The 24,317-nt window shown below is 48.7% G+C and overlaps 1 protein-coding gene across 1 annotated transcript; it reads right to left on the bottom strand.

The window, feature by feature from the left end:
* Positions 1-575: 575 nt before the first annotated feature.
* On the bottom strand, positions 576-19,655 carry TEKT4 (tektin 4). Its single transcript, XM_008498904.2, has 6 exons — positions 19,122-19,655; positions 5,801-5,871; positions 4,165-4,308; positions 2,882-3,104; positions 2,239-2,393; positions 576-795 (listed from the first exon to the last, which is right to left on the bottom strand). Exons 1-6 carry the CDS (start codon positions 19,653-19,655, stop codon positions 576-578), a joined length of 1,347 nt encoding a protein of 448 aa, XP_008497126.2.
* Positions 19,656-24,317: the final 4,662 nt, after the last annotated feature.

Here is a 24,317-nt window from a genome sequence, read left to right as displayed (position 1 = left end):
CTGGTTGCCCTCCTTTGGACCTGTTCCAGGACCTCTACATCCTTCTTAAACTGAGGGGCCCAGAACTGGACACAGGACTCAAGCTGTGGCCTCACCAGCGCTGAGTACAGGGGCAGAATCACCTCCCTGGACCTGCTGGTGACGCTGTTCCTGATACAGGCCAGGATGCCATTGGCCTTAACTAATAATGTTTGAGCAGCTTGAAAGTCTGTCATCTGCTCCCTTGCTCACTTGTGATCTGCAGGCAAGTAGTTTTATTGCTCTCATTTCAGCCTTGGCTGAAAATGCTAAAAAGCTCTGACTATTGCATGGGATGAATTCTTGCATGCAAATGGTGCATGTGTGATAAATCCTAACAAAGACTTTTAAGCTGTGTTTTAAATCCACTCCAAACATCTGAATTCAGACAAAACTTTTGCAGGCCAGACTCAAATCCTCCCCACCAATGGATTTCACCTCAAGCAGAGGAAAAGAACAGAGAACCCAGGAGTTCTGTGAATCATATTATCCATGTATTTGATAGGAAATATTTCAGACTACATTTTTCTTCCAGAATTTGCAGAGTTAGAAGAGGATTACTGCAGGTAACCTGCTAATCTGCAAACAGGAGGGTAGTGTGTGCGATGGGTCATGCACTTCTGCCTGGCAATAAAAATACTGTTTGTTTTCACAGCTATGTCTTTTTCTAAATCCATCCGGGTGTCTTCCAGGTTCCTCAGAGACTCTTCTGCTTCCAGCAGTTTTTTCTTCAGGGCTTTAATGGACTCCATCAATGCTTCACCTTCACTGATCAAACTGGACAGAATGACATGAAATGTTAAAAAACCAAAGAGCAAAAGCCAAGCCTTGTTCAAAAAGATTCTGAACTGTGACAAGGACAAAGATCAACAGCTATAGAACCACAATAATTGACAGGAAAAGGTCCCAATGAGCTCCTACATGCTTGGCCAAAAGCATAGTGGATTTTCATGGCTTCTGGACATGATTTAGACAGCACCAAGAATGCTTTCAGGTGAGGACCACACATCCTCACCACCTCCTGCCCTGGGTGGAGGACACTTGGACTAAGAACTCCAGGACAGAAATTGCAGGGTAAGTCTCTCAGTTTGACTGGATCAGCATTTTATTAAGCCTGGTTTTTGATACCTACTCACTGGTATAAGACCCAATCATTCAAGCTGATGCTTGCACCAGAACCCACAGAACACTCTGCACTTGAAAAGCATAAAAGCTTTTAAAGAAGTAGCAGCACATCGTTAAAAAACAAAACAAAACAAAACAAACAAAAAAGGACATAATTTCCATGGAAAATCTGTGAGGCTGGGGGCTTTTCAGCTCTCTCCCTGCAGAACAAGCACATATTTACTTCCTGGAAAAACAAGTGTGCTTGCTCAAACACAGGCCTGTTCAGCAAAGGCTCTGCCTGTCTCCTGGAATCCCATGTACACACTGCAAAGCTTGCACATGGAGGGTTTGTTGGATCAGGACCTCAAATGAGGGTCTCTGCCATAGTATAAAGCATTTGGATTAATTACAGCTTCTTCCCCACTGTAGAAAGAAGAGAACTTTGGCTCTGAACAGTGGGCACCTTTGCTACAGGGGTTTTGTGAGCCTGCCAGAGCTGATTCCTTTTCTTTTTTCTTTTTTTTTTTTTTCCTAAGGGAAATTGTGCAGGAGGAGAATCAATTACAAAGCTTCTCATGAGACCCAAAGAGCCAAATGTGACACTCAAACCTTTAATTTGAGAGGATTTGTTGGTCTTGGGTTTTAAAATGGATTATGACTGCAAATGAAATGCCCCCAGCCTAAATGCTTTGCAGCTTTGTAGGCTCTGCCTATGAATATGTGCAGCCCATTCCCACTTGCAGCACTTGAAGCAGAATTCCTCTGGCAAAGAGTCCACCTTGTGGTGAAATGCTGCTGGCTGCTAAAGGCTTGCAAGTGATCCAGGTTATTCTGGATCAGGTAAATCCAACAGAAACCACAGAATTTTAAGAAGAATGTGTAGAGACAAAAAAAAGCAGAATTAAGTCTCTTTGTCAATACATCAGGTTGAAATGGTATTTCCCTCCCAGTTTGAACTGAATGATTGCATGGAATTACTTCTGGCTCGTGTCACAATGAAGCCAAGTAATAAAAGCTAAAGGCCACCTGTTGCAAATAAAAAGTGCAACCAAATATCTGGCATCACTTCTGGCTGGAATGGCTGCCTTGGAGGACTTGTTGGATGGTGTTTACCTGAGCTGGGCTTCATCTCTGCAGAGCTCTACATTGGGCCTGAAGGACCTGTCATACAGCCTTGTTTGGAGCACTTTCAGTGGGGCTTCTTTGTCTTTGATGGCTTGTTTGAGAGCAGCAATGTTGGCTTCTTGGTTTCCAATCTCCTTAAGGACCTGAGGAAGATACCCAGAAAAAAAGAGGGGTTGAAAAGAAGACAGACATTGTCTCTGGGTGTGCTCCACACCAGCAAATCTCTGTAGTTTTGACCTCCTGGTTGGCCAGAATACAGAAGAAGTAGAAATACAGTGGGGTTTTGATCTCTTTATTTCTCTCACTACACTGAGCATTGGATCTTTGGACTAAAGATGTGCAGGAAATATTCAGGTCAGCAAGACAGGGAAGAAAGTGTTTCACTTTCTTCATATTTAATGAACTCCATTAAAAAGTCCCTTTCTAGAGAAGTACAACACATAGCAGAAAAAGCTGAACTGGAGCTACAATCCAGCTCTGAAGCCTCTTACCAGATACTAAACTCACCCCAAATAATGTTCAATACCTGGCATGGACTAAAGACATTTTTTTTCCTAGAGGATAAATCTACTGTGATCTTCCCAAAAGAGCCTATCACACCTGCAGCCAGCATGCAAAAAATAGCACTTACTTTCCCCAAATGATGCTCTAGTTTGTGTTTTGCATCATTCAGCTCCTCACAATATCTGGCAAAAGCCTCATTGACAGCAGCACATTGCCTCCTCAGGTCCTCAGACACATCATGAAGGATGTTGTCAATCAGGTTCCGGAGGCTGATGGAAGCCAATTTCTCTCTTTCTGCCCTATAGATGTTGTCATGGCTGAACTTGGCCCATGTCTCTGGTGTTGAGGCACTGGAAGAAGAGGTGAAGGGTATAAGCATAGGAACCTTGGGTTTTTTGTTCAAGTGGCACTTCAGAAGACAAGCTGAGGCTGATTCTGTCCCTGCAAAAGTGGTGTCAGGCTCTGGTTTTACTGGTGCATGCAGTGTAGACTTCCCACAAAAGAAGAAGACCAATCCTTTAGAAAATCCTTTAGAGAATCAATAAACTCTTGTTCATCTTGTGGCCTCGGAGGGAAGTGCTACCTGAAGGAAAATCATCCAAAGTTCACAGAATGACAGAATGGTTTGGGTTGGAAGGGACCCTAAAGCTCACCCAGTGTCACCCCCTGCCATGGGCAGGGACACCTCCCACAGCCCAGGGTGCTCCAAGCCCCATCCAACCTGGAGCAACACTGCCAGGGATGGGGCAGCTTCTCTGGGCAACCTATTCTTCCATCCTTAGCTGGTATTAGGGCAAAAACAATTAAATACTAAATACACACACACTTTTTTGTGCAAGCAGAAGCAGTTATGTCTCCACCAAATACAGACAAGAAGATATTCAAGCTTTACAGTCTGTGTATGCTTTGAAACAAAAAAGAAATCAGATTTCTGCTTAGCCTTTGCCAGGAAGGAACCACAGAGCACTTGGGACACTGTATGATATGAAGACTGTCTGAGAGGGGAGGGGGAAGCAGCAAGATTTATTCCACCAGGAACTGTCCCTGTGCCCTGGAAGCAGCACTGGCCTTTCCTGAAAGAATGCCATGCCTGCCTATGGCACACAGGCAATCCCAACAGGATTTACAGCAGCCTCTAAAAGCAAAAAGCCAATTATTCCCAAGAACAACATCTCTAAGCTCAGTTTGCATCTAGTGAACCAGCTTTGCCCTCAGTAGCAAGCCAGGGATCAGGGGGAGCAGCAGGACAGTGACTCCCCATGCAGTGATTTTAAAGCCATGACATTATTTGTCCAAAGAAAAAGCAAATGCACCTTTAATTCCAAGCAGCTTTGCAGCTTTCACTGAGGCAAAGGATGGTTTGAATCTCCCCAGGGTTATCTGTGGAGGATGATGCCAGTAACTGCTCACCTCTCCTCGTACTTCATGGAAGTTGGGTGGAACTGGATGTTGGTGCTCTGGTTGTTGTATCTTCCACATTTGTCATCGATGTTGTATGTCTCCACTTTGTCTGACCAGTCCATCTCACAAACCTCCTTGTGATCTCGATTTAATCTGAAAAGTCATTGTCATCACCCACTGTTAGTGGGAAACAAGACAAACACCAAAAGTTTTCACAGACATCTGTGAAGCTCTGCTTGGAGCATTTGGCATAAATTTCCTTTTTATCTTGAAAACCCAAACCAAACTCTCACCCCCAGCTACCTGGGAGAAGGGCACTAAGCATGTGTTGAGCACTAGACTTCAGTGCTGGTCTGTGCCTCCTGAAGGCTCAGAGCTCTTAGAGCCTGAAGCAAAGGAGCTGCTGGACTTTGGATTTTATGGCATAATACCAAAACACAGAGTATTTTTTCAATAGTGGTGACAACTGCTCTTCCTATGGGGAGAACAGGTACAACAGAACACTGTTCTCATGACAAGACATCACATAGTGCTTGTAGAAGACTCCTCCTCCTCTTTCCTTTGGATATTGAGCATAACTCAACTTTCAGACCCCCCAAAGTGACCCTGTGGCTTTCTCCAAGCCTTTCTATTTAACCTTTCAGTGGAGTGATTCCTCCTGGAAAGATACCAGTGCAAGGATATTCAGAGTTAAAACTGCTGCCTGGTGGCCTTTAAAGGAGTTCCACGTCCCCAATTTAATTCAAATTATGACTACAGCCTGCCCAAGCCAGTGGGGTGTTCTGAGCTGGTAACACCAGGTGTCACTGCCACCTAAGGAATGACAAAGAATCTGCTGAGCACAGGGAGGAAGATGCTGCTGCTGCTAAAGGGGATACATACAGGGATCTTAAAACAGATCTAAAAAGCCAAACTCCAACTCACTGAACTCCTCCCATACTCTGATTGATGGGACACAGCCACTTCCCATTATTTTGCCATTTATTTTATTATTTTTTTTTTTAATTTTTATTTATTTATTACTTTATTTATATTATGTATCTATAAAGTCTCCCATGATTTAGACAGCACCAAGAATGCTTTCAGGTGAGGACCACACATCCTCACCTCCTCCTGCCCTGGGTGGAGGACACTTGTACTAAGAACTCCAGGACAGAAATTGCAGGGTAAGTCTCTCAGTTTGACTGGATCAGCATTTTATTAAGCCTGGTTTTTGATACCTATTCACTGGTATAAAACCCAATTATTCAAGCTGATGCTTGCACCAGAACCCACAGAACACTCTGCACTTGAAAAGCATAAAAGCTTTTAAAGAAGTAGCAGCACATCATTAAAAAACCAACCAACCAAACAAATTAAAAAGGACATAATTTCCATGGAAAATCTGTGAGGCTGGGGGCTTTTCAGCTCTCTCCCTGCAGAACAAGCACATATTTATATAAATATATATATTTGTATATTTATTTATTATTTTATTTACATTATTTATTATTTTGCCTTTTAGACATTCTTCCTAAAACCAATTCACACAGCCCATGAGCCCAACATTGCTGAGATCTTTATCCTCTGGGCACTGCAGCTCAACGTGCCAGGAATGATTTGGCTGCTGAAATTCTGACTGCTTCTTTTGAAAAAAATATCTCACCTCATCTGGTTCACAGCTTGCCCCAAAGTTCTTTTCAAAAGCTCCTGGACACTTCTGATCAGCTCAGCCTCCTAGATAAAACCAGAAAGATTGCTGTGACATCCAGAGCAGCACCAACCCTCCTGCAGAGCAGTTGGATTGCAATACTGAAAATAAACTCTTAACTCATTGCCCACTCTCCCCCTTCCCTTGCAAGATGTGATTTTTAAAGTGAGCAGGTAGGAACTCAACTAAGACCAGAATACTTGGAATAATTTCATTATTAATATAGCATCTCACAATGATTTCATCCATTTTTACCCCAGTTGTTGGTCAGAATGTGTTCTCATGATGCTGCTTACTTACTCCTTCTAATGACAACATAAAACTTTAATTAGAGATTTACACAAGAATTCTGTGAGTTTAAGACATTTTGAATTGTGGAATAATTATGGAATAATTGAATTATGGAATAAATGAATTCTAATGAATCATTATAAATGAATTATGGAATAATTCAAATTATTCTAGATAATTCTAAAGCTTGGGGATTCACTGTTTTCATGCTGCATGAGGATTCTAGGAAAAAACCTGAGGTTCTGTCAGATTAAAGAGAAGATCTGAATGGTTGGAAGGAGGGAAAATTAAAGCAAGAGCCTCCTCCTCAGCAGGAGAGCAGAGTCACTGCCCCCAACCAGGGGACAGACCCAGAATTCCGGGGCTGCTGCCCTGCACAGAGGTAAGGATGGAGCAGATCAGCTGCTCTGCAAAGACACAGGCTTCCAGAACATGGGGCTTCCAGAACCTGGGAGCTTCCAGAACATGGGGCTTCCAGAACCTGGGAGCTTCCAGAACCTGGGAGTTTCCAGTACCTGGGAGTTTCCTGAACATGGGGCTTCCAGAACCTGGGAGTTTCCAGAACCTGGGAGTTTCTAAAACCTGGGAGCTTCCAGAATGTGGGAGCTTCCAGAACCTGGGACTTCAAGAACCTGGGAGTTTCCAGAATCTGGGTGCTTCCAAAAACTGGGAGTTTCCAGAACCTGGGAGCTTCCAGAACCTGGGAGCTTCCAGAACACGGGACTTCCAGAACCTGGGAGCTTCCAGTACCTGGGACTTTCCAGAACATGGGAGTTTCTGAAACCTGGGAGCTTCCAGAATGTGGGAGCTTCCAGAACATGGGACTTCCAGAACCTGGGAGCTTCCAGAACCTGGGAGCTTCCAGAACATGGGAGCTTCCAAAACTTGGGAGCTTCCAGAACATGGGACTTCAAGAACCTGGGAGCTTCCAGAACGTGGGAGCTTCCAGAACCTGGGAGCTTCCAGAACATGGGACTTCCAGAACCTGGGAGTTTCCAGAACATGGGGCTTCAAGAACCTGGGAGCTTCCAGAACCTGGGAGTTTCTAAAACCTGGGAGCTTCCAGAATGTGGGAGCTTCCAGAACATGGGACTTCAAGAACCTGGGAGCTACCAGAACCTGGGGCTTCCAGAACCTGGGAGCTTCCAGAACATGGGACTTCCAGAACCTGGGAGCTTCCAGAATCTGGGAGCTTCCAAAACTTGGGAGTTTCCAGAACCTGGGAGCTTCCAGAACCTGGGAGCTTCCAGAACATGGGAGGTTCCAGAACGTGGGAGCTTCCAGAACCTGGGAGTTTCCAGAACATGGGACTTCCAGAACCTGGGAGCTTCCAGAACCTGGGAGTTTCTAAAACCTGGGAGCTTCCAGAATGTGGGAGCTTCCAGAACCTGGGACTTCAAGACCCTGGGAGCTTCCAGAATCTGGGTGCTTCCAAAAACTGGGAGTTTCCAGAACCTGGGAGCTTCCAGAACCTGGGAGCTTCCAGAACACGGGACTTCCAGAACCTGGGAGCTTCCAGTACCTGGGAGTTTCCAGAACATGGGAGTTTCTAAAACCTGGGAGCTTCCAGAATGTGGGAGCTTCCAGAACATGGGACTTCCAGAACCTGGGAGCTTCCAGAACATGGGAGCTTCCAAAACTTGGGGGCTTCCAGAACATGGGACTTCAAGAACCTGGGAGCTTCCAGAACGTGGGAGCTACCAGAACCTGGGAGCTTCCAGAACATGGGACTTCCAGAACCTGGGAGCTTCCAGAACCTGGGAGTTTCTAAAACCTGGGAGCTTCCAGAATGTGGGAGCTTCCAGAACCTGGGACTTCAAGAACCTGGGAGCTTCCAGAACATGGGAGCTTCCAGAACATGGGACTTCCAGAACCTGGGAGTTTCTAAAACCTGGGAGTTTCCAGAACATGGGGCTTCCAGAACCTGGGAGCTTCCAGTACCTGGGAGTTTCCAGAACCTGGGAGTTTCTAAAACCTGGGAGCTTCCAGAATGTGGGAGCTTCCAGAACATGGGACTTCCAGAACCTGGGAGCTACCAGAACATGGGGCTTCCAGAACCTGGGAGCTTCCAGAACATGGGAGCTTCCAGAACATGGGACTTCCAGAACCTGGGGCTTCCAAAACCTGGGAGTTTCCAGAACATGGGAGCTTCCAGAACGTGGGAGCTTCCAGAACATAGGAGCTTCCAGAACCTGGGAGCTTCCAGAACATGGGACTTCCAGAACCTGGGAGCTTCCAGAACACGGGACTTCCAGAACCTGGGAGCTTCCAGTACCTGGGAGTTTCCAGAACATGGGAGTTTCTAAAACCTGGGAGCTTCCAGAATGTAGGAGCTTCCAGAACATGGGACTTCCAGAACCTGGGAGCTTCCAGAACCTGGGAGCTTCCAAAACTTGGGAGCTTCCAGAACATGGGACTTCAAGAACCTGGGAGCTTCCAGAACCTGGGAGCTTACAGAACCTGGGAGCTTCCAGAACATGGGACTTCCAGAACCTGGGAGTTTCCAGAACATGGGGCTTCAAGAACCTGGGAGCTTCCAGAACATGGAAGCTTCCAGAACATGGGACTTCCAGAACCTGGGAGTTTCCAGAACATGGGACTTCCAGAACCTGGGAGCTTCCAGGACCTGGGGGCTTCCAAAACCTGGGAGTTTCCAGAACATGGGAGCTTCCAGAACCTGGGAGTTTCCAGAACCTGGGAGTTTCCACAACATGGGGCTTCCAGAACATGGGAGCCTCCAGAACCTGGGACTTCAAGAACCTGGGAGTTTCCAGAACATGGGGCTTCCAGAACCTGGGAGCTTCCAGAACATGGGAGTTTCTAAAACCTGGGAGCTTCCAGAACATGGGAGTTTCCAGAACATGGGACTTCCAGAACCTGGGAGCTTCCAGAACCTGGGAGTTTCCAGTACCTGGGAGTTTCCTGAACATGGGACTTCCAGAACCTGGGAGCTTCCAGAACCTGGGAGTTTCTAAAACCTGGGAGCTTCCAGAATGTGGGAGCTTCCAGAACCTGGGACTTCAAGAACCTGGGAGTTTCCAGAATCTGGGTGCTTCCAAAAACTGGGAGTTTCCAGAACCTGGGAGCTTCCAGAACCTGGGAGCTTCCAGAACACGGGACTTCCAGAACCTGGGAGCTTCCAGTACCTGGGACTTTCCAGAACCTGGGAGTTTCTGAAACCTGGGAGCTTCCAGAACCTGGGAGCTTCCAGAACACGGGACTTCCAGAACCTGGGAGCTTCCAGTACCTGGGACTTTCCAGAACCTGGGAGTTTCTGAAACCTGGGAGCTTCCAGAACCTGGGAGCTTCCAGAACATGGGACTTCCAGAACCTGGGAGCTTCCAGAACCTGGGAGCTTCCAGAACCTGGGAGCTTCCAAAACTTGGGAGCTTCCAGAACATGGGACTTCAAGAACCTGGGAGCTTCCAGAACGTGGGAGCTTCCAGAACCTAGGAGCTTCCAGAACATGGGAGCTTCCAAACCTGGGAGCTTCCAGAACATGGGACTTCCAGAACCTGGGAGTTTCCAGAACATGGGGCTTCAAGAACCTGGGAGCTTCCAGAACCTGGGAGTTTCTAAAACCTGGGAGCTTCCAGAATGTGGGAGCTTCCAGAACATGGGACTTCAAGAACCTGGGAGCTACCAGAACCTGGGGCTTCCAGAACCTGGGAGCTTCCAGAACATGGGACTTCCAGAACCTGGGAGCTTCCAGAATCTGGGAGCTTCCAAAACTTGGGAGTTTCCAGAACCTGGGAGTTTCCAGAACCTGGGAGCTTCCAGAACATGGGAGGTTCCAGAACGTGGGAGCTTCCAGAACCTGGGAGTTTCCAGAACATGGGACTTCCAGAACATGGGAGCTTCCAGAACCTGGGAGTTTCTAAAACCTGGGAGCTTCCAGAATGTGGGAGCTTCCAGAACATGGGACTTCCAGAACCTGGGAGCTTCCAGAACATGGGAGGTTCCAGAACGTGGGAGCTTCCAGAACCTGGGAGTTTCCAGAACATGGGACTTCCAGAACCTGGGAGCTTCCAGAACCTGGGAGTTTCTGAAACCTGGGAGCTTCCAGAATGTGGGAGCTTCCAGAACATGGGACTTCCAAAACCTGGGAGTTTCCAGAACCTGGGAGCTTCCAGAACATGGGACTTCCAGAACCTGGGAGTTTCCAGAACATGGGACTTCAAGAACCTGGGAGCTTCCAGAACCTGGGAGTTTCTAAAACCTGGGAGCTTCCAGAACCTGGGAGCTCCCAGAACATGGGACTTCCAGAACCTGGGGCTTCCAGAACCTGGGAGCTTCCAGAACATGGGACTTCCAGAACCTGGGAGTTTCTAAAACCTGGGAGCTTCCAGAACATGGGACTTCCAGAACCTGGAAGCTTCCAGAACCTGGGAGCTTCCAGAACATGGGAGCTTCCAAAACTTGGGAGCTTCCAGAACCTGGGACTTCCAGAACATGGGACTTAAAGAACCTGGGAGCTTCCAGAACGTGGGAGCTTCCAGAACCTGGGAGCTTCCAGAACCTGGGAGCTTCCAGAACATGGGACTTCCAGAACATGGGACTTCAAGAACATGGGAGCTTCCAGAACATGGGACTTCCAGAACCTGGGACTTCAAGAACATGGGAGCTTCCAGAACCTGGGAGCTTCCAGAACCTGGCTGCTTCCAAAACCTGGGAGCTTCCAGAACATGGGACTTCAAGAACCTGGGAGTTTCCAGAACATGGGACTTCCAGAACCTGGGAGTTTTCAGAACCTGGGAGCTTCCAGAATGTGGGAGCTTCCAGAACCTGGGAGCTTCCAAAACTTGGGAGTTTCCAGAACATGGGAGGTTCCAGAACATGGGGCTTCCAGAACCTGGGAGTTTCTAAAACCTGGGAGATTCCAGAATGTGGGAGCTTCCAGAACATGGGACTTCCAGAACCTGGGAGCTTCCAGAACCTGGGAGCTTCCAGAACATGGGAGGTTCCAGAACGTGGGAGCTTCCAGAACCTGGGAGTTTCCAGAACATGGGACTTCCAGAACCTGGGAGCTTCCAGAACCTGGGAGTTTCTAAAACCTGGGAGCTTCCAGAATGTGGGAGCTTCCAGAACATGGGACTTCCAAAACCTGGGAGTTTCCAGAACCTGGGAGCTTCCAGAACATGGGACTTCCAGAACCTGGGAGTTTCCAGAACATGAGACTTCCAGAACCTGGGAGCTTCCAGAACATGGGAGCTTCCAGAACATGGGACTTCAGGAACCTGGGAGCTTCCAGGACCTGGGGGCTTCCAAAACCTGGGAGCTTCCAGAACATGGGAGCTTCCAAAACTTGGGAGCTTCCAGAACATGGGACTTCCAGAACATGGGAGCTTCCAAAACCTGGGAGTTTCCACAACCTGGGAGTTTCCACAACATGGGACTTCCAGAACATGGGAGCTTCCAGAACATGGGAGCTTCCAGAACCTAGGAGCTTCCAGAACCTGGGAGCTTCAAGAACCTGGGAGCTTCCAGAACCTGGGAGTTTCCAGAACATGGGAGTTTCCAGAACCTGGGACTTCCAGAACCTGGGAGCTTCCAGAACCTGGGAGTTTCTAAAACCTGGGAGCTTCCAGAACATGGGACTTCAAGAACCTGGGAGCTTCCAGAACCTGGCTGCTTCCAAAACCTGGGAGTTTCCAGAACCTGGGAGCTTCCAGAACATGGGACTTCCAGAACCTGGGGCTTCCAAAACCTGGGAGCTTCCAGAACATGGGACTTCCAGAACATGGGGCTTCCAGAACCTGGGAGCTTCCAGAACCTGGGAGCTTCCAGAATGTGGGAGTTTCTAAAACCTGGGAGCTTCCAGAACATGGGACTTCCAGAACCTGGAAGCTTCCAGAACCTGGGAGCTTCCAGAACATGGGAGCTTCCAAAATTTGGGAGCTTCCAGAACATGGGACTTCAAGAACCTGGGAGCTTCCAGAACCTGGGAGCTTCCAGAACATGGGAGCTTCCAGAACATGGGACTTCAAGAACCTGGGACTTCAAGAACATGGGAGCTTCCAGAACCTGGGAGCTTCCAGAACATGGGACTTCAAGAACCTGGGAGTTTCCAGAACATGGGGCTTCCAGAACCTGGGAGTTTCTAAAACCTGGGAGATTCCAGAATGTGGGAGCTTCCAGAACATGGGACTTCCAGAACCTGGGAGCTTCCAGAACCTGGGAGCTTCCAGAACATGGGAGTTTCCAGAACCTGGGAGCTTCCAGAACCTGGGAGCTTCCAGAACATGGGAGTTTCCAGAACCTGGGAGCTTCCAGAACATGGGGCTTCAAGAACCTGGGAGCTTCCAGAACATGGGAGTTTCTAAAACCTGGGAGCTTCCAGAACATGGGACTTCCAAAACCTGGGAGTTTCCAGAACCTGGGAGTTTCCAGAACATGGAGCTTCCAAAACCTGGGAGCTTCCAGAACGTGGGAGCTTCCAGAACGTGGGAGCTTCCAGAACATGGGGCTTCCAGAACATGGGGCTTCCAGAACCTGGGAGTTTCCAGAACATGGGGCTTCCAGAACATGGGACTTCCAAAACTTGGGAGCTTCCAGAACATGGGACTTCCAGAACCTGGGAGCTTCCAGAACATGGGGCTTCCAGAACATGGGGCTTCCAGAACCTGGGAGTTTCCAGAACCTGGGAGCTTCCAGAACATGGGAGCTTCCAGAACATGGGACTTCCAGAACCTGGGAGCTTCCAGAACCTGGGAGCTTCCAGAACATGGGAGCTTCCAGAACGTGGGAGCTTCCAGAACCTGGGAGCTTCCAGAACCTGGGAGTTTCCAGAACATGGGAGCTTCCAAAACTTGGGAGCTTCCAGAACATGGGTCTTCCAGAACATGGGAGCTTCCAGAACCTGGGAGTTTCCACAACCTGGGAGTTTCCACAACATGGGACTTCCAGAACATGGGAGCTTCCAGAGCATGGGAGCTTCCAGAGCATGGGAGCTTCCAGAACATGGGAGCTTCCAGAACCTGGGAGTTTCCAGAACCTGGGAGCTTCCAGAACCTAGGAGCTTCCAGAACCTGGGAGCTTCAAGAACCTGGGAGCTTCCAGAACCTGGGAGTTTCCAGAACATGGGACTTCCAGAACCTGGGAGCTTCCAGAACCTGGGAGTTTCTAAAACCTGGGAGCTTCCAGAACCTGGGGCTTCCAAAACCTGGGAGCTTCCAGAACATGAGGACCCTTTGCAGATCCCTTCAGAGTCTTGCTCTGGACTTTATAACACGTTTTGTAGCTGTGTGCAAGGCAGAGGCTCTCAGCAGGGTCCTGCAGATGTCCAAACCTACCCCTGCTCTGCCCTGTGGTGATGTGGTGATCCTAATCTTCTGGCCTGACCTCTCTGAGTGCTTTATATTAACAAAAACTAGAAGTTACTCCTCCCTGATCTGCTCCAGCAGCTACAGGAAAGGTGTCCTAACATTAACCTAATGACACTCCAATTTTATTTATTTTTTTTTTACTAGGTCTATTGATTCCAGAACTCTGCAATCACCCTGGAAAACTCTTCAGGCTGCACAATTCTCTCAAATTCCCAGCACTTTCTGAGGGGTTCATTTCCTCTGGTGAGTGCTCTAAATCACCAAGCTTTGTCTCCCCTCCCCAAGAGCTCCAGGGGCTGAAGTTTCAGCTCCAGGTGGTATTAGCAGGAACATTCATTTCAACACAGATGTGATTAAAAAAAAAACCAAAAAAAAAACCCCAAAAAGCAGAGCAGACTTTCTAATAATCTCTTGTGGAACAAGAAGTCCCCAGTGCTGATTTCTGACTGCAGTAATGAATGCTGCTGGGGGGATTACCTATCAGTGCTCTAGGAAGTGACTTTCCTGACCTGGTGACAACACATTATTTGGTGTTATTTAAAGGAATTTCATATTTGAGGCTTGGATATTAAAAAAAAAAAAAAAAAAGAGCTTTTGTAGATTAAAATCTCCTAATTAATTTTGCTGCTTTACCTCAATGACATTCATGCAATGACAGCTAAGGGAGTTTATTCTGACTGATGAACTTTATTCCCAGAACACTGCTGGCACTCCTTGAGCCTTGAACTGGTTTTGACAAATAAATGAGTGTGCATGTCCCTGCAGTGTCAGTTTTTCCCTCAGAAGAAACCAACAGGGACCAGAGCAAGGATCATTTTATTCTAACTGGAAAAGGATAATCATGATTGGAAAGAAAATATTATGTTTCAGGCTCCCAAAGAGCTCAGTTCCCATCAATCCATGGCTGAAGGTATCATTTTACAGCCTGCAGGGAGGAGGGATTCCAATGGCTGAGCTGTCAGAGTAAAAATTCAAGATGATTTGAAAGGTTTAGAAGGATCCAGCATTTAAAATGACATTTCTAGAAATTAGTATTATTTGGGGCTGGGCAGGCAGTCCCCATGTAAATAAAGAGCTAGATAACCAGCTTCCTGTCAAGAACCTGCACAGATTTAAATGAGGAAAGCCTTCCTTTTACATGGCAAGAGTGAAATAATGGGCAAATAAAGAATTCCATCATTGAATGAGCTCAAATAAAACTTTAGAATGGATTCCCTCTTGAGGAGATACATGTTCAAAGATGACATTCAGAAGAGAGGATCCAGTTCTCCTAATTAATGGCAGTCTCAGGCTAAGGATTCTTCAACTCTCATCTACTAAATGATTTTCCTTAGCTTTTAGAAAGCCAGGAGCACAGCTCTCCCACACCTTGTGGCTTCAGCCATCAGAATGGGGGTTATTCCCCATGAAAATCCATTAAAATTAAAACCCACTGGCTTGGGCAGGCTGTAGTGATAATCTGAATTAATTTGGGGACTTGGAACTCCTTTAAAGGGCACCAGGCAGCAGTTTTAACTCTGAATATCCTTGCACTGGTGTCTTTCAAGGAGGAATCACTCCACTGAAAGGTTAAATAGAAAGCCACTGGGTCACTTTGTGGGGGTCTCTAAAATTAAAATACCATTAAATTTGGTATTTAAAATCCCCACATTAACACCTCTGGGCTTCAGCAAGCAGCAGAATGGATGAACTTGGATGCAGCATGCACAGAATTGTGCTGGCAGCTCCTCTGCAGGCCCAGGAGAGCCCAAAGAGAGAGGAAAAACCATGGGGAAGAGTTTCAGGATGAGCAGCATCTCTGGTTCAGAGAACAGGAACTGAGATTTGCATTTCTCCAGCTCCCGAGGGGACTTGGTTGATAAATGTCCTTTTTTTTTTTTTTTCCTCCTTATTTCTCCCATCCATGTCTTCATGTGCTGTCTGTTCAAATGAAATACTGTCAAATCTGAAGGGATCTTGGCTCCTTTTCAGCTGTCTTCTCTGCAGTTGCTGCTAATAATAAAGCTCTGCTATCAGAGCTGGTTGTCAATTAGCAGGGAGAGAACATTTAGTGGTTCAGAGCCATTTATTTTATTAACGCTGCTTCATGTTTATGATGCAGAAGATGGATTTCCCTCCAACCCAGCCATAAACCCATCCCAGTTCATGACTTCACAAGTGCCTAATGGTGCAAAGAAAATGTTTCAGAGCAGCTGTTTGTGCCTTCTGTGAATTTCCTGGTCCAGGTTTTTATGCAGCCTGTCTCCTTCCACCAGGGATTTCCAGATGTCTGAACACAGCACCAGAAGGACCCGGGGAGAGAGCAGCTGAAAGAGCCCCAGGACAGACCTCGTGCAGGTGCCCTCGATGACAAATCCAACTCCATCCACCCCCAGCAACGTCTCACCAGATGTCCCCCACATCAGCACAGCAAAGAAAAGCAAATTTAAAGATTGGCACCAGATTTAGAGCCCTGGAGACTCTTTTTCCTTCCAGTGGGGGGGAAAAATAGGTAAAAAAACCAGCCTTCAAAATCCAGGTTTTTTTCCTGCTGTTCCACCAGAACCATTTCAAAACCCAGCTGCTGGGAACAAGCTCTGGGCTGGGCCTGGGCAAAGCTGCAGAACAGAAGGGTTGGAAATATTATTCTGCTCCTTCCCTTGCCCTGGGATTGCAGGCAGCAGGAACACATCCACGTGGATCCTTTCTCCACCTTTTTTTTTGGTTTGTTTTTTTCAACTTTAATTTCCCAGAGCTGACAGAACCTTGGCTGATGCCTTTTTGTCTTTAGCACCAGGGAATTGCTTGGGGCTGAGTTCACTGTGGAAGCAAACAAGAAATCAGCAAGCTGAGCCCAAGGTCACCAAAGGGCAGAAATCTAAGTACATCCCCTTACTCCACACTCAGATCTGCTTCAAATCATGAGCCTGGAGGGTGGGCATGTAGAAACAACCTTGAAATGCAGAATCTGTGCTGCTGAAATAGGATTTATTGACAGGATTCCACCACACAGCAAGGCCTTTGCTAGGGCTTGCATTTCCAGTATTAATTGCATCCATACAGCTGGCTGAAAGTGGCACTGAAGTGATGCAGAGGGCTCCCAGAGGGGATGCCATCCAGGGTAGGAAAGTCAAAAAGCTCATGCAAAAGAGATTCATGGATGTTCTGTTTGAATTCTGCTATTTCCAGTGCAGCAGCACAAAGGAATTAAAATGATTCTACTTTTCTCTTCTGCTTGCTCATCAAAGCTCCTTCTTTAGGGGACAACAGTTGTGTCCTCTGCTGCTTTTTCTTAACCAGAACTGCACTAAGCAAAGATGAATATGCTGGGAAATCAAGGAAATGCTGAGGAACAGCTGATTTGACTCTCCAGCTGAGGAGCTTTCACTTAAATACCCTCATCCCTCCTGTGATGGAGGGCAGCTGGGGCTGTTCAGTGGGGTCCACAGCAATCACAACAGGTGATCCAAAGATCATTCCATGCTGCAAAGCAACTAGGACAGAGGAGAAGGAACCAAAACTCTCTGAGGGAAACAGATGGTCGGCCAAAAACCCAGGAAACTTCCAAATATTATCTAAAAGCAGGAAACCTTCCTTGGAGATATTCCTGCTTTCTTTTTCACCTGAAGTGCTTCCTGCTGAAGAGATGAGAGGGCAAGAGGACACAGAGGCTCAGCACTGCTTGTGGACATGGATTTGATGTTGTCTCTTTAAATGCCACTTGCCAAGGGGCTCCTGCCAGCTGGGAACTGGAAATGTTCTTTATTGCTGCAGAAAGCTGGAACAAAAGCTGTGGCCTCTGAAAAGCTTTGCCATGACAAAGTGCAAGGTGGTCCCCTGCCCAGAGCTGCTCTTCCCCCAGCTGCAGATTCCCCCTGGGAGCTGGCAGGGACGTGGCAAATATCCCAGAGAATGGCAGCACCACAGAGCTGGGGGCTGGGAGGAGAGGGGGAACTTCAGAGGAAGGAAAATGCTGCAGAATATCAATCCACTGGGTAGTGAAAACTGCAAGGAAAAGAATGCATCTTCCCTAAGACAGCTGATTTGGGGAAAACGTTCCTTCTTCTCAGTTTTTCCATGGGAAAAAAATAATTTACTCCTGATTTCCTTTGCGTGATCAATTCTGGAGAGAGTTAAGGTTGGGGAGTGGCTGGGCAAGTAAGCAACATGCAGGAAAAGTGTGTCAGTGCTTTAGTGAGATGCAGAACTCCTCCAAAGCAGCAAATGCTGTAAGACAGAGCTGGCTACCAGGGAACTGGGCCATGAACTTGGAAATCTGCATGGTGAACAGTCAGAGTTCATGGAAGAGCAGCTCCAAGTGTCAGGAATTAGCAGTGACACTTGGAGAGAGTGAGAAATCCAAGGTACTGTCTGATTCCTTGGAGTGGAAGAGGCAGAGAGCTGGCAAAGGCCTCATATTAACAGCTAGCTGCAAACACTGGTGCCAGAGAATCCATCCCCCTCTGAAAAATGGGAAGAATTTCCTCTGATATTGCATTACTCCTCTTCCTTCTGCACTGCAAAGGTCATTGGCATGGCAACAAAACCTTCATTTCTCCAGAGTCCCTCTGGTGCTGGTTTCCACCCCTCAGCTGAACTCACCCCATTCCTCTGAGCTGAGATTCTGCTTGGCTGGGGAGGCTCTGGCCTCACAGTCACAAGTTCAGGTGAAAAAGCAGCAGCAGCAGCAGCAGCAGCACTTCTGAGCAATGAACCTCTCTGAGAGCAGGAGGCAAGGAATACAGGAGAGAAATCCTGCCAGAAAGTGACTTTAAATCGTAAAGAAACTTCAAAACAGGAGAATGTATCAGGAGCTGATGGCAACAGTTTGTTTGCTGTGTCATGTGCTGAAAAACCTGCTGTACATTAACCCTCACTTTGGTATTTTGGGCTGGACCAACCTCTTAAATGTTCATTACAACTTAGCAATCACACACAATCCCTGTCCCAAATATTGCTAAATATTCTCATGCTCTGGAAGTTTCTTTAATATTTTTCTACCAACAAACACGAATCATCAGGATTGATCAGGAACTCATCAACTTTCACAGTGTATTGGAGGCTGCAGGCAGAGAATCATTAATTATTTGTGGGACCCCAGGATAAGTCCTTCCAGAATGAAAAATGACCCAGAATTTGGTCTCTGTACCAGAATTACATCAGCTTTGGAGGCAGCTTCCATGCAGGGCTGGATCTCAGTGCCAGATAACCAAGTGTCATTCATTGCACTGCTCCTGAGCAGCCTCTCTGCTCCTTGGGTTCTGGATTTTTAGGGTGTAAACTGCAAAGATGAGAGGACCTGAAGCCAGGAGGAGGCTGGAAGAAGTTTGATGCCCACCTTGGTTTGGGAAACCTGTGTTTTGGTTTGGGAAACCTGTGTTTTGGTTTGGATCTGGTCTGAGAGGGGGGTTCTGGTCTCCTCTACTCATGTGATTTTAAATACTTTTTAAACAGAGGAAGGATTTTAAAGCCTTCTTAAACCTCGGAGTGCCAGACAGAGCCAGGAAGGAGCACTCAGCCTTCGTGCATCCCCAGAAGGTCCCTGCAGAGCTGCAGTCACCACCTCTGCCCACGCTGTTTGGTATTTTGGAGCTGTTTGGTATTTTGGTTGTTATTTTGAAGCCCAGAGCAGCACTACGAGGGAGCTGCCAACAGCCCCGAGCATCCTGCCCCCTGCTCACCTTCAGCAGCTCGCTCTCCACCTCATCACTGACCAGGTCTGGGGGTTGCCTCCTCTCCCGACACTGCAGGTTGTCATTGGCAATGGCATAGCACAGCTCAGTGGCATCCAGCGACCTTTCCAGCCGCAGCTTCTGCTCTCCCAGCAGCCTGGTCTCTTCATCCAGGTCCTCGATCTCCCTCTGGAGCTCGGACTTCCAGAAGTGTAGGTCCTTCAGGCGCAGGCCCAGGGCGGCCGTGGAGTCCTGCTGAGCCCGCATGGCAGCGGCAGCGGTGTGCTCGGCCAGCTCCTTGGACTCATCCTGGTTGCGCTCCGCCTGCTCGCAGCCGATGTGGGCCTTGTGGTGCAGCTCGCAGTTGGTCTGGTGCCACTCCGGGGGCAGATACTTGGCGGTGCGGTAGCCGGCCGTAGCCAGCCCGCTGGAGGAGTCGGGCCCCGTCTTCAGCGGGGCTTCGTACACCTTCATGGGCAGCTGGTAGATGGGCACCGTTTGCGGTGCCGGCTCCTTGGTGAGCAGGACTCTGGGCAGCGCCATGGCGGCGAGACCCCCGCAGCGCAGGCTCCGGCTCCCCGCACAGGCCCTGCGCGTCCTCCCGTCGCCGTGGCAACAGCGGCAGCCAATCAGGAGGCGGATACCCCCAGCGCGAGGGGAAACCCGGCGCGATCGTGCGGGAACAAGCTCCGCCCCCTTACACCTCACCGCGACAACAACCAACCAGAGATCAGAACCCCCGCCGGGGCGCCTTGGATTGGGCAGCGCCCTCTGCTCGTCCCCGCCCCCCTGCCGCTCGTTGCTATGGTGACGGGGACAGCCAATAGGGGAGGAGCGGCGGCGCGAGCCGGTGTCATGGCGGCGGCGGGCGGGAAGGGAGCGAGGAGCGGGAAGCGAGGAGCGAGGCAGCCCCGGGGCTGAGGCGGGGACGGAGCCCGGGACAGAGCCCGGGACAGAGCCCGGTGCCCCTCGTAGCGCCTGGAATTCGCACCAGCGGCTGTGTGGGTGAAAGGCAGAGGCGCTGAGCTCCTCCCGGTGCTTTCCCGCTCCCCTCTGTGCTGAGGGAGCTTCTCTTTCCCAAGGCGTCTGCGCCAGGAAGTTGTTTTCCTCTTTGTTTTGGGAATACGAGAGGATCCTGACAGGAATTCTGCCCCATTCCCGCCCAGCCTGTGGAGGAGGCGAGGCACAGACCCTGAATTCCTCCCCCGGGTTCGCCCTGAGGTCCAGGACCCCCTCAGGCCCCTGCAGCACCCCCAGCCCTGAAGCCATTCAATTTAAAGCATTTTTTACCGCGTTCCAGTCTTAAACTATTACCTGATAGCCGATTTGCCCCGTTCTGGCCTCGTTGCAGCGCAGGTGGATGTGAAGTCGGCAGCTCCCGTGCAGTTCTCCCTGGCAGAGGTGAGCCCAGCTTCTCCTCCAGCTACCTGACTTGGTTTTCCTTTATTTCTGGCCACTAAAAATCGGTGCAAGGAGGAAAAGAAACGAAAGGAGAGGCCGGGAGGCAGAGAGGTCCCTTCAGAAGCCCGGCAGGAAGGTGCTGAGGAGCACGGTGACAACAGAGGGCACTCTCATCCCTGCGCTGCCTCCTCCAGCTCCGCTCCTTTTGGTGGAAAAAACAGAAGAAAAAGCCAAATGCGGCGCTGCCCACCCCCCCGGTGTCACCCAAAGGGCTCCTGGGTGCTCAGAGACATGGGAGACACAGAAATTCAGTGGTCACGGCCACTCCTGCTCCTCAGAAAGCCCCACGGGTTGTTCCAGAGGGTCTCCGTGGGGTGCTGCCCACCCACCCGGAGCTGCAGGAGGTGCCCAGCCTGGCACAGGGACAGGAGGTGGAATCCCAGCAGAGAGGAGGAATCCTTCACCTTCCCTTCTGCAAATACTCTAATAGCACTGATGTGATAAGCCAAGAATTAATTAGCAGCAGCGGGTGAGCTGTTTGCACTGCTCAACTCACCACAATGACACCTTTTGCCTAAGTTTTTTTTTTCCTTTTTCATCTTCCTTCTGACTCTTCTTTCTGGTCCTTTCCTCAGGCCCAGCCTGCACCTTGCTCTTTCCTCTCCTTCTCTGGGCCATGAGCTGTGCAAATTGTGTGGTTTAAAAGTCCAGGAATTCTCCAGGAAAAGCCCTGCTGAGCCATTGGGAGTGCAAATCCTGAGCATGGAAAATGCATTTATTTTTTTTTTTCACAATAAGGGCAGCAAGGACTGGCTGTTTAGCTGCATTTCTCTCTGAAGGTTTCAAAGAGGTTTTATTGGTGGCATCAGCACAAGGCACTTGGTGTCACCCAGGCAATTCTGAAGCTGGGTCAGTCCGGGCTGTGTTGGGATGTGGTTGAGGTTGCAAATTTAGGAGCTGAGCCCCAGCCCCTAATTAAGATGAATAAATCATCATCTTAACCCCTGGGGAATAACACAGCAGGCAAAAATCTGAAGTGTTCCTGCTCCAGTGCAAGGATTACTCCAGTGTGGAGTTTTAAGGATGTTATCCCAGCTGGAATGAGAGGGCCCAGAGTGAGTTGGGGGATGATTTGATCAGGCTGGGGTTTGGTTTTTGGGGGGTTTTGTCAGCCTGAATCTGCTTCCAAGTGTTCACAGATACATCGAGTCCTAACGGGTGCAGATTATATTGTTGCAAGAAATAAAAGGCAAAGCTTTGGCAGCTGGAAGATGAAGGAGTTCCCTTCATTATCCAGGGCAGACCCAGGGACCCTGTGTTTCAAAGCCTTTGTGACAGCCAAGTGATTTAATATGCCACTGTAACATATAAATTATTAACAGCTCTTCAAGATGTTCCCAGAGCACAGGATGACAAAACATACTGGAAGAACAGAAATGTTTTCCAGCTCAAGTCTTTTGACATTCAGTAGATGAAGATTTTGTGTAGCTGGGATCTTTATTAAATAGGAAATTGATTCCTTTTCCCACAGCAAATCTTCCTGTTTGTGGCACCTGCCCTGGGAGCCTTTTTGCTTATTGCTGCTGCTTCTTCTTGCCTCCTTTTCCTCCTCTCCTCTCCTCTCCTCTCCTCTCCTCTCCTCTCCTCTCCTCTCCTCTCCTCTCCTCTCCTCTCCTCTCCTCTCCTCTCCTCTCCTCTCCTCTCCTCTCCTCTCCTCTCCTCTCCTCTCCTCTTTCCTCTCCTCTTTCCTCTCCTCTTTCCTCTCCTCTTTCCTCTCCTCTTTCCTCTCCTCTTTCCTCTCCTCTTTCCTCTCCTCTTTCCTCTCCCCTTTCCTCTCCCCTTTCCTCTCCCCTTTCCTCTCCCCTTTCCTCTCCCCTTTCCTCTCCCCTTTCCTCTCCCCTTTCCTCTCCCCTTTCCTCTCCCCTTTCCTCTCCCCTTTCCTCTCCCCTTTCCTCTCCCCTTTCCTCTCCCCTTTCCTCTCCCCTTTCCTCTCCCCTTTCCTCTCCCCTTTCCTCTCCCCTTTCCTCTCCCCTTTCCTCCCTCCTTTCCTCCCTCCTTTCCTCCCTCCTTTCCTCCCTCCTTTCCTCCCTCCTTTCCTCCCTCCTTTCCTCCCTCCTTTCCTCCCTCCTTTCCTCCCTCCCTTCCTCCCTCCCTTCCTCCCTCCCTTCCTCCCTCCCTCCCTTCCTCCCTCCCTTCCTCCCTCCTTTCCTCCCTCCTTTCCTCCCTCCTTTCCTCCCTCCTTTCCTTTTTGGGGTTTTTTGTATGTTTTGGTGTTGGTTTATTTTTTTGTTTGTTTGTTTGGATCAGGTCAGGGGGTTTTGTGTCTTGGTTTGTTTTTCAATGAGCAGGAGTGGCTGGAACAAAGTTGTCACCAGGCTCCATTCTCCATGTTTGCTGCTCCTCATTCCCCCCGTGCTGCTCCTTGCAGCAAAGTGCTGGGGGAGTTGGGTCCTGGTTGTGCATGGAATGGGAAAGGTTTTCCTCTCACACCCCAGCACCTGGGAAGTTCCTGTCTTGTCCACAGCAGGGAAGCACTGGAAACAGTTTCTCCAAAGAAGTTCTGGCTCCTTTCATGTATTTCTTCTCCTTGGAAAGGTAAGGAACACTTGAAAATGTGACTCCAGGTATCTCTCCAAGCAGAGGATTCTAAAACTTTCCTTTTCAAGCTGTGTTGATGCTTTGGGATTTGAGAAACACAACTTAACTTTGTTCTAAACCTCACAAAATCCCAGAGCAGCTATAGCATGGCCCCTTTCTTCAAATTAATGAGCATAATTACTAATTAAATGCTGTGTCATCAGCAGAGAAATCAGAAATAAGACCAAGCAGGCCACCTGCTGTATATCTTGGAGCTTTGTTCTCATGGATAATGTAGGGAAACCTTGCTAAGGAGGGAGAGCACAGCAGAAACCTTCTGTAGCTGGGCAGACACAAAGAGCTCTGCTGCAAACAGGCTGCTCACTGGGCTTTGAAGTGCTCACCAAACCCCAGCCACGCAGAAAGGCAAACACTCAGACAGTCAGGAAACACCACCCAGCACTTTATTGTCATTCAGCATTTGGCACTGAGGGGGGAAAAAAATTACCTGGAGTGGTGACACCTTGAAGTTTCCCTGGTACATGGGAGGGCATTGCCCTGAGCTGCCTCTTCTCAGGACAGACTTGCTTAAAAAAACTGCTCTGCCTTTTTGTGCTCACCATGGCCATTCTCCTGCTGAACTGCCTGGGAAGCAGCCAGGGCTTGTTTTCAGTGCATTTCCAACCCCAGACCTCAGTCCTGCAGTTTGGACAATTCCCAAATTGCTTTACAGCAATGTTCTGCTTTACAGCCCAGATGCCAGTCTGCTTTTCTCCCCTCTGTGAATCAGGTAGATCCTCACCAAACCTGTTCAATTTCTGGAGTTTTGCCATATTTGCTACTTTTTTTTTTCCCCAATGATCCAGTTTCTGTAGCCATTTAATAGCCCCCAAAGCTGTTTATCTGTCTCCCTGAAGTGCAGCTTCTAACCCAGCCTCAACAAGGAGCAGAACCTGCTGATAACATTCCAAATTCTCCTTGTGGTGACTCCTTTGGTAGAATTTGGCTGAGTTTTACTGAGAGTGGAACATTGATTTGCTTTATTTAATAGAGCATCATTATACTATCTGCTGGCTGCAGAGCCTGGAGATGAGTTACCTTAGCAGGGTGATGGATAAAAAACGTCCAGATGATAGATAGGGAGAAAATGTGGGGAATTAGTTCAGAGGAGAGAAACTCCAGTCAGTTATTTTACAGAAGGCAGCTTCTGGTATGCAGAATTCCTGC

This window comes from Calypte anna, chromosome 14 (assembly GCF_003957555.1).
Source record: "Calypte anna isolate BGI_N300 chromosome 14, bCalAnn1_v1.p, whole genome shotgun sequence".
Taxonomy (NCBI): domain Eukaryota; kingdom Metazoa; phylum Chordata; class Aves; order Apodiformes; family Trochilidae; genus Calypte; species Calypte anna.
Note: the sequence above shows the minus strand (reverse complement) of the source record. Positions and strands in the feature narration are given on the sequence as shown.

What these genes read in the sequence shown, in the direction of transcription:
- TEKT4 (XM_008498904.2), bottom strand. Translation starts at nt 19,655, where the DNA reads ATGGCGCTGCCCAGAGTCCTGCTCACCAAGGAGCCGGCACCGCAAACG. An exon ending in TCCATGAAGTACGAGGAGAG is followed by an intron (nt 3,105 to 4,164) that starts GTGAGCAGTTAC and finishes CTCTTCTTCCAG; the next exon opens with TGCCTCAACACCAGAGACAT. An exon ending in AGAGATGAAGCCCAGCTCAG is followed by an intron (nt 796 to 2,238) that starts GTAAACACCATC and finishes CATTCTGTCCAG; the next exon opens with TTTGATCAGTGAAGGTGAAG.